The 10,079-nt window shown below is 38.7% G+C and overlaps 1 protein-coding gene across 1 annotated transcript; it reads left to right on the plus strand.

Annotated features, from left to right (window-relative positions):
- The first annotated feature begins 229 nt into the window (after nt 1–229).
- On the plus strand, nt 230–1,247 carry LOC141645918 (germin-like protein). The gene is made up of 2 exons (XM_074454069.1): nt 230–381; nt 654–1,247. The coding sequence occupies exons 1-2, from the start codon at nt 258–260 to the stop codon at nt 1,205–1,207; spliced, it is 678 nt and encodes a 225-aa protein (XP_074310170.1). The 5' UTR covers nt 230–257; the 3' UTR covers nt 1,208–1,247.
- The last annotated feature ends 8,832 nt before the right edge of the window (nt 1,248–10,079 follow it).

Below are 10,079 nucleotides of genomic sequence, written 5' to 3' on the forward strand. Positions count from 1 at the left end.
CCATTATGAAAAAAATAGTTATTATTAATCCTAAGTCATTACCTGCTTAAAGACGTATTTGGTGATACAACCATCACTATTAGAGACTTTAATCACATAATATATTTCGTCAAATTAAATTCTACGACCATTTCAACCCTTAATACATTAATTTATCATATCCTTATAGCCTATAAAAGCCCAATTTTGTTATGTTAAACAATCATCAAAAACCACCATCAAACCAATAATCACCTTACTAATTATTCAAAATTATCATGGCATTTCCTAAGGTCTTTGCACCCTTAACCCTTTTGCTCATAAGTTTGTCCTTGGTCTATGCCACTGATCCTACCCAGCTCCAAGATTTTTGTGTTGCCACAAGCGATCCCCATAACGCAAGTAAGTACTTAATTTCGACTTATATACGTGTGTGTAGGTCCGTGTTTAGAAAATTACTCGGTAGTGTTTTCGTTCTTAGTTAGGGTGATGTAACAATTACTAACGTACATGGTAAAGAGTCCAGCTTCTGACTTTGTGGTAAATATCATTGTAAACCCTCTAAGAGGCCGGTGGTCTGTCCTGCCTTGGACATAAACTTTCTTGTACCAACACAAAAAAAAATGAAAAATTACTAACGTATTGTTGTATGTGGTGAAATGTTATTATTGCAGTATTCGTGAATGGACTATTTTGCAAGAACCCAATGGACGCGACACCCGAAGATTTTATGTTCAAAGGGCTAGACGTTCCGGCCCCATTAAACAAACTTGGATCGGCTGTGAAACTAGTGAGTCCAATGAACTTACCCGGACTCAACACCCTTGGCATATCAGTTGCTAGGCTAGACTTCGCGCCATATGGTCTAATCTCACCCCACACCCACCCTCGTGCCACTGAGGTCTTCACCGTCTTGGAGGGAACCATATATGTTGGTTTCGTCACTTCAAACCAGGCCAATGGGGGTAACAAGTTGTTCACAAAGGTGCTTAACAAGGGAGACGTGTTCGTGTTCCCACAGGGTTTAATTCACTTTCAACTCAACATCGGCAATACACCAGCTGTTGCATTTTCGGGATTGAGTAGCCAGAATCCCGGTGTTGTTACTATTTCCAACGCGGTTTTTGGTGCTGAGCCTCCGATCAACGTTGATGTTCTATCCAAGGCATTTCAGCTTGATGCTAATGTGATCAAGATGTTGCAATCCAAGTTCTCTACCGGAAATTAAACTTTTATTGCCTATTGTTAGATGCACAATTATATGTACGTGCTATAGTCGTAATAAATTGGAGGCAGTTTTGTCGTTCGAAGAGTATCTTTGTGATAATAATATACGGAGTATTATTTTTACTTATCGCGATAATTCTATACCGAGTACCTTGCACTGATCCTCCCGTAAATTCGACAACCAAAAGTACCCGCAAAGTCAGGCATTACAATGAACTGAAGCTTTGATTGAACAGCATCAGAAAAGACGGTATGGTACACTGCCGCAAAGCCATCTCTGCCTCTAACAACTGAGCAAACGCGCATATTTAGTCAGTATTCGACTGTGGCAAAATCATAACCCAAATATCCATTGCTAATCTCATGTCCTTCACTATCCTTCAAGTTAAGTTTCACACCAAAATAGTCCCCATCGTAACAACGACCAAGACATTTTAGCGGAACACGTTCAAAAGGAGAGTAAACAACACAAGAAGGACCTGAACTATGGTCTATGGAAAATAATAGATTTAAGGACCTCAATTATATTTGAAAGTTTTTGCTTAAATGGGGTTGAAATGCAAACTATTTAATAAAATGGGGTCGGTTTCAAACTATTTACCAAAAATGGGTCCACCTCACTATTTCCGGATTTTTTTTTTGGAGGAGTTCTTAGTTTCTCGCTGTCCTGGACAGCGAGATATTGCTTAACATATTACGGTGATAGACAAGCTAGTTTCGTCCTCGCCGTTCTCCTTCCTCCGACCACTAAATAACAAAATATCACCACAATTCTCTTCGTCACACTTCCCTTATCATACACACATCTTTGTTTGAGTTATTAGCTCAATCTTTTGCGCAAAAAATGACCTGCAATATCACTATCCACTAACGATTTCGGTTTCGCGGTAACCCATTTATATTGTCTCAATCATCTTTCTCTTGAATCCGTAGAAGTTGAAATGTGACAAAAACTAGCAAACGTAAAACGTACAGTAAGGATTAGCCAATAAACCTGGAGTTCAACTTCACTACAGTAGAATTTAACAAAACTCAACTCTGTCAAGGTTGTGAACTATGGGGATTTGATATAAATGGATTGTCGCGAAACCGAAATCGTTAGTGGGCGGTGATATTGCGGGTCATTTTTTGTGCAAACCATTGTGCAAATAACTTAAACAAAGATGTGTGTATGATTAGGGAACTGAGAAGAAGAGAATTGAGGTGGTATTTCGCTATTTGGTGGTCGGAGCAAGGAGAACGGCGAGGACGAAACTAGCTTGTCTATCACCATAATATGTCCAGCAATGGACAGCGAGAAACTAAGAACTCCTCAAAAAAAAAAAAAAAAAAGAATCCGGAAATAACGACGTGGACCCATTTTTGGTAAATAGTTTGAAACCGACCCCATTTTGTTAAATAGTTTGCGTTTCAACCCCATTTAAGCAAAAACTTCATTATATTTGTGAGGCTTTAAGGACCTGGATGTACTATTTTCCTTTCATCGTTAACTGCCGTTAACTCAACATCACCCTAGTTTCTCAAATTGCAAAAAAGTCTCGTCCTATACCTCTAATCCTCAATCTAAACATCTCTCATACTAAATTCATTAAATTTGTTGGATTGTTTTCTCTTAAAATGCTCTTCTTTACTTGTGACTCACTCACTATCGGGTCAACGGATCGAGTTCGGGTTGGGTCATTTCGGGTTTCTCAAATTTTCGGGTAGGATCGTGTCGGGTAATATTGGGTTACGGATTTGTTTCGGGTTTGTTGGTCGGGTCTATTTCGGGTCAAGCAACTATGGTTATTTCGGGTCGGGTAATTTTCAGGTCAATGATTAAGAGAAAAAAAGGTATTTCAAGTCTTTTTGCGTCAATTAAAGTTATATTTTGTCGGGTTATTTTCGGGTTAAGTGGTTTCGGATCGGGTCTGTTACGAGTCCATGAAAGCTCAGGTCATTTTCAGGTCGGATCGGGTCAATTCTGAATTCGGGTGTCATTTAAGTGCAGCAGTTCGGGTCGATTTCGGGTCTCAGGTCGGATAAAATCGGGTCGGGTTGAGAACTACAACTATATGCCATATGTTAAATGGCAAATGATGTCAAATGAATAATGTGTAGTTGTGTATCTCATTTTTTTAAAAATCTATTTTAGCCCGGTCAAAAATCCGTTTAATTAAATAAAAATTACTTTACTTTAACCTATCGTGCGTGTTATGGGTTCAGTTATTTCAAGTTCGGGTAAAATATGAATTTGTTTTGAGTTTGTACGGGACGAGTTTGTACGAGTTTGAAGTCGTATTAGGGTCATAAATGAGTTATATTTCAGGTCGGGTTGGGTGACAAAGTTTATTACTTTGGCTGATTGACAAAGTTTATTACTTTCGAGCGGTTCGGTTGAGTTATTTTCTAGCGGGTTTCGTACGGTTATTCGGGTCTGATCGTCTTTTGAGAACTCAATGTTAAGAAAGTTGTCTTTGAATAAATGTTAAAATATTAAAATTTATTTAATTTAATTGTAAAATGTTTATAATCAATCATCGTAAAAACGTCTTTCATAAAAATATATTTAAATATTTAAATTAGTAATTATTTTTGGAGTCAATGTTAGGAAATGACCCGACCGAACCCGAATTACAGATTCCGAGTTTCACCTCACCCCGAACCCAAATTGACTCGACTAAATATAATCTGACCCGAAAGTTTATTATTGCGAACAAATTATTTTTATTAATAACTTGATAATAGTTGACCGAAAATGAAGCAAAAAATGAACCAAGCCCGAAAATAATCTGATTACTTCATCGGACCCTGAAAGAAATTTTTTTTAGACAAGCCCCTTACGGATCAAACATGGTGAATGAGAGCATTGACAAACCTTCCACTGGTCAATTATATTGTGTTTGAATTAATTGTGTCAATATTAGCGAGGATCCGGAGGCCAAAACTTGTTTGACTTTGGGGTATGACTTTTTGAGTTAACAGTTAACTAGATAACGGAAATAGTACTTTCAGGTCTTTAAAGCCACACATTTATAAACGAGGTCCTTAAATTCTTTTTTTTTTTTTTTTTTTTTTTTTTTTTTTTTTAAGGAAACTAGATTGATTAAAAATCAATCTATACCATCCTTGCGGATGAGAAGGGTAAGAAAAAATCAGAGATTTTCAAATTACCAGTAGTAAGCATTAAAAGAGGGCAAAAATCGAAAATTCTCACAAGGAAAGAAAGTTACCTTAAAGCCCCAAAAAGAATAAAAGAATAATATAAAATAAAATAAAAAACTTAAGAACTAGTCTACAAAAATATTGCAAAGAAATTGTAAATAGTTCTAAAAGGAAACAAATGAATCTAGACCCCAATGGCACAGGTAAGAGAAATGATCTTCAGATTTCAATTGAAATCAAAAATAAAATACTGTCAAACAAATAAACATTCAATTAGGCATTTAGTTACACAACAGTCAAATGGCGATGCATTAAATCTCCATATTATGACATAAATTCCGATATTGAGCATCTCTCAATTTTCACTGTTTCCGTATGAGCATACTAGAATAAACCTCATTTGAGGTTTGATGTGCAAGAGGTCAAATACATTATCAACAAAGATTTCTTGAAAAATTGATATTTAATCTTTGATTTAAACTTTCTTTAACTAAGACATGTGACTAAAAAAGAACTCTCCTAGGCTAAAATGGAGAGTAAAAGGTCCTTAAAGCTATTGTTCTCCAAAATTGAGGTTCTTAAAGCCACACATTTATAAGCTGGGATTTTTTCTTGCTTTCATTGAAAGTAACAAATTTTTCCATTCCATCATAACACAAAATTGTGCCAGAGAGACCCGACGTAGCTGAATCGTTTAAACCATACAAGGAAACTGAATTGAATAATAACGCTAAATAAGAACAATGAATTGGGTGATTGTGCGATGTCAGATGAAATACACAAAATCTCATTGAAGACGGCGATATCCGTCACAAGCTTGTGACGGATACCGTTTCCTCTCACAAAATACCCATGAAAGGTGAGTGGGGAAGCACATGGGGGGTGCCCCACTTTGTCTCCTCTCCCTTTTTGTGAGAGGTCTTCAGCTTGTGACGGGATTAGCCCGTCACAAGCAAGACGCTTTGGATGAAATAAGGGGTAACTGTTCAACGTTTCTATATTTTTACAACGGTAAATCTTGCTTAAGAAAGTGAAGTAGGATTACCGTGCTGGTATAATACCCCTCCGTCCCGTTTATTTGTTTATTTATTCGGAAAATTTACGTAGTACCCTCAAACTTTGCCATTTTACACTGGTACCTAACTTTTTAAGTTTGTGTACATAATACCCTCCATATTTAATTTTCATGCACAACATACTTTTTTTATCGTTATAAAAAAAACTCAATTGCGCATAACTCCTAAACCGGAATTCAGAATAGTCCAATCTTTTTTTTTCCTAAAATGAAAAAAAAAAATTGTCGACTGACATTTTATAGGGTTTTTTAACGCAAATATCAAATCAACCATATGTCCATATCTTCGATCTTCAATTTCCAAATAACCATTTTCGTTTTATCAATTTATAGATCTCGAAAAGATAATCAATCTGGAAAAAAAATTAGTCAATTCCGATTTCTGGTCTATGATTTATGATCATTTGAAAATTTTAATAACGATAAAAAATGCACGTTGTGCTTGAAAATCAAATCTCAAGGATATCACGTGCACAAATTGTACCACGTAAATTTTCTGTTATGTATTTATTTTAAAGATATTCTACGTGGTAACCTCGTGTTTTCTTATTTTCTACATGGTAACCTCGTTTTTAACAAAAACACCTTTGACTGGCCATAACTCACGATCAAAACATCTGAAAGCAGTGATTTTTTTTTCAAATAGACCAGCTTTAGTGCTTTACAAGATCTTTGATCTTGAAAAAAATATTTCAATTTCTGAACTCGTGGCAAGAATTACGGCCAGTCAAACTTTAAACTTTGACTGACCGTACTTCTTTGTAGCGAGTTCCGAATGCAACATTTTTTTTTCAAATTGACCGCGTTTATGATATATTTGATTTGAAAAAAAATCGTCGCTTTTGGAACTCATGGTTGTGAGTTATGGCCAGTCAAAGGCGTTTTTAGTGAAAATGAGATTGTCATGTAGAAAATAAAAAAACACGCGTTACCACGAATATTCCTTTATTTTATTTTAGGGTGTCTTGGTCAATTTTTTACCTTTGTATTTTAGGAATGTCTTTCATTAGCAATATAATCCCTCCATACATATAATTTAGTCTACTTATCATTCAATAATTGACCTCCTCATTTTTTTTTTAATATTTGTGTCAAAATTAAAATTAAATAAATAATCGAAACGAAAAAATAATTTAGAATTTTCACTATTGTTGGGTGTTTGATGACGAGGTCAATTGATTTACTTGTAGTAGGTAGTGACTAGTGACTATACTGGATGAACAAAATGTTAATTACCATTAATTAATTACGTTAATTTGTCCAAACACATGACTTGACTATTTCATCTACAATTCTAGAAAAGTGAACAAAAATATACAATACGAAATCATATTATTATGACTAGGCAATAGAGGTATCTTAGAAAGGGATTAACGTAGAGTTAGTGTCAGAGATATTATCTCATGCAAATCGTCTCAAGCAACTGATCCTCCACAATTGTAGCATAGTAGTTGTATCTTATAATTATCTATATCTCTTTGCTATTCTGTTACCTTGTTTATCTCCCTTAATCAAGGGATTGCCTCTTAGCTAAATTAGGTTTGTTGACTACATTAGGTTTTATGTAATTACTATAAATACTCTTGTAATTATTCATTCTGATATACAATTCACAATTAACCTCAAACTCTTATATGGTATCAAGGTCACATCGATCCTCATACCCGTCTTTCTTCTTGCTTCCGTCATTTTCAACCTACCCATGGCATCCAACCACAACAACCTTATTCCTAACACCGACGAACCGTCCAAACCTCTCGTCTCCCTTCACTTTCCGTCATGCACCCTCCTCACCCCTACTACCTATCGAACATGGCGTTTCCAAATAACCTGTCTCCTTCAAGGGTATGGTTTATTTGCCTACCTTGATGGTACCCTCACCCCTCCACCACAAACCACCACACCGGCTGCCACTGATGCCAACCCTAGCCCACAACCCGTAACCAACCCAGCCTATAATACCTGGTTTCGCCAGGACCAACTCATCTTAGGAGCCCTTGCTGCCACCCTTCATGAAACCGTAGGACCGATCATTCTCAATGCCACCACATCCCATGATGCTTGGCAACTTCTCGCCACCACCTATGCCAATCCTTCCCGCGGCCATATCCTCCAAATTAAGGATAGGCTCAAAAACATTACCCTCGGTGATAAGTCAATCTCCGATTATCTTTTGTCCATTAAGTCGTGCACCGATCAATTGGCTCAACTTGGCAAGCCTGTGGATGCCGAGGACATCACCTCGCAAATCATTCATGGACTTGACCAAGCACTTTATAAACCCGTCATTGATGCGGTGCGCGCTCGCGATACTCCGATATCGTTTGAAGCCTTGCATGAGAAACTAATCCAACACGAAATCACTGTCAAAAATCAATCACCCACCACTCCTTTCACACCCACGGCCAATGCAGCCACTCGCCACTACCACCAATCCCACACTTCTCGCTCCTATCAAACTCCCAATCCCACCCGCACCTATACCACACCCAACACCTCCTATCCACGCAACTCCTCCTCCACCTCCCACCCTCCCAAACCATTCAAGGGAAAGTGCCAGTACTGTCGAGAAGTCGGGCATGTCATTAGTGACTGCCCTGCCTTCAAACGTGACTACCCTGATGTCACTTTTCCTCCTCCAACCCGCACCTATCGACCCCAAGCCAACACAGCCACCTTTACCTCCACCCCTTCCTCTTCTTATCTAATCGATAGCGGCGCTTCTCACCATGTTGTCAACGATCTCAACACCCTCTCCCTCCATTCGGCTTATGAAGGACCTGATGACCTGGTGATTGGCGACGGGTCTTCCCTTCCAATCACTAACACTGGTTCATTCTCCTATAACTCTCTTATTTTTGATAATGTTTTAGTTGTTCCAAATATTTCTCGTAATCTTCTTTCCGTATCTCAATTTTGCAAAGACAACTCTGCCACTGCCTTTTTCTCACATGATTCTGTTTGTTTTAAGGAAACCTCGACGGGCCGACTACTTCTTCGCGGTCAATTCCATGAAGGCACCTATGAATGGCGACCTTCCTCTTCTCCGCAAGCTCACACGGTCAAACACACCTCCAGTTTGTGGCACAACCGTCTAGGCCATCCCTCCACTGCTACTCTTAAGCTTCTCAATAGTTGTTTTAATTTTGGAATTTCGATTTCTCTTGACTTGTACTCCATGCCTTATTAATAAAAGTCACAAACTCCAATTTTCCGTTTCAACCTTACGTTCTACTGCCTCTCTCGACCTCATTTACTCGGATGTTTGGACCTCCCCAATCCTCTCTTATGATTCATTTAAATATTATGTTATTTTTGTGGATCATTTCACTCATTATATTTGGCTATATCCACTCAAAAATAAATCCGATACTCATACAACTTTTACTCGATTTAAAGCAATAATCGAAAACTTCTTTCAAAAACAAATAAAATGCTTTTACTCCGACAATGGAGGCGAATATAAAAAGCTAAACCCAACACTTCTCGACAGTGGCATAACTCATCTCACCTCTCCACCGCACACTCCGGAACACAATGGTTTTGCCGAACGACGACATAGGCACATTGTGGAAACGGGTCTCGCCCTTCTCACCCAAGCCCGTATGCCCATGACCTTTTGGCCTTACGCATTCGCCACGGCAACCTATCTTATTAATCGTCTTCCGACCTCAACCTTAAACAACCTTTCTCCTTATGAAAAATTATTCCAGCTTAAACCCAATTACCACAAACTTAAGCCCTTTGGTTGTCTTTGTTTTCCGTGGCTCCGACCTTACACAAATCACAAACTCGATCCCAAGTCCGCTCCTTGTGTCTTCGTTGGGTACTCTTTGACCCAAAGTGCATTCCTCTGCTTCGACCCATCTATAAACAAAACCTACACCTCTCGCCATGTCCGATTTATCGAAACCGAATTTCCATACTTAGAATTAACCAAGTCTGCCTCCTCGTCTCTTCCCACGCCTGATAAATGGTGCAGCCTAACCATACCATTACTTCCTCCTCCCATTGCACCCACCGACCCACAACCGAACCCTCCACCCGACTCTCAGCCTACCTCGACCAGTGAAGGCTCTAATGCACCCAGCACTCCTTCGTCCTCTCCCTCTACTACACCTGCTACCACTCCCACCTCTCAATCGCCTACTACACTGCTACCACTCCCACCTCTCAACCAACCCGTCCACCGCCACCACCTCCACCTCCCGACCGTGTCATAACTACTTTGTGTAACAATATTGTAAAACCAAACCCCAAATATGCTAAAACAGCCATCCTACCCGCAAGCCATGTCACTCCTACCACAACTAAACAAGCCTTAATCGATCCTCGTTGGCGAACAGCGATGATCGAAGAACACAACGCCTTACTTCGAAATGAAACTTGGACCCTCGTTCCTCGAAACCTAGCTCAAAACGTGATTGGATGCAAATGGGTTTACCGAATAAAATACAATCCCGATGGAAGTCTCAAGCAACACAAAGCTCGTCTTGTTGCAAAGGGCTTTCATCAACGACCTAATCGATTACTACGAAACATTTAGTCCTGTCATTAAACCAACCACCATTCGTCTCATTCTTACCATAGCCGTCACAAACAAATGGCATTTACGTCAAATTGACGTTAACAACGCCTTTCTTCAAGGCCAACT

The sequence above is a fragment of the Silene latifolia genome, chromosome 3 (genome assembly GCF_048544455.1).
Source record: "Silene latifolia isolate original U9 population chromosome 3, ASM4854445v1, whole genome shotgun sequence".
Taxonomy (NCBI): domain Eukaryota; kingdom Viridiplantae; phylum Streptophyta; class Magnoliopsida; order Caryophyllales; family Caryophyllaceae; genus Silene; species Silene latifolia.

Bases quoted from the DNA above. Each gene is read 5' to 3' on its own strand.
- LOC141645918 (XM_074454069.1), top strand. From the start codon at position 258: ATGGCATTTCCTAAGGTCTTTGCACCCTTAACCCTTTTGCTCATAAGT. The intron at 382-653 runs GTAAGTACTTAA...TTATTATTGCAG, and splicing joins AAGCGATCCCCATAACGCAA to TATTCGTGAATGGACTATTT.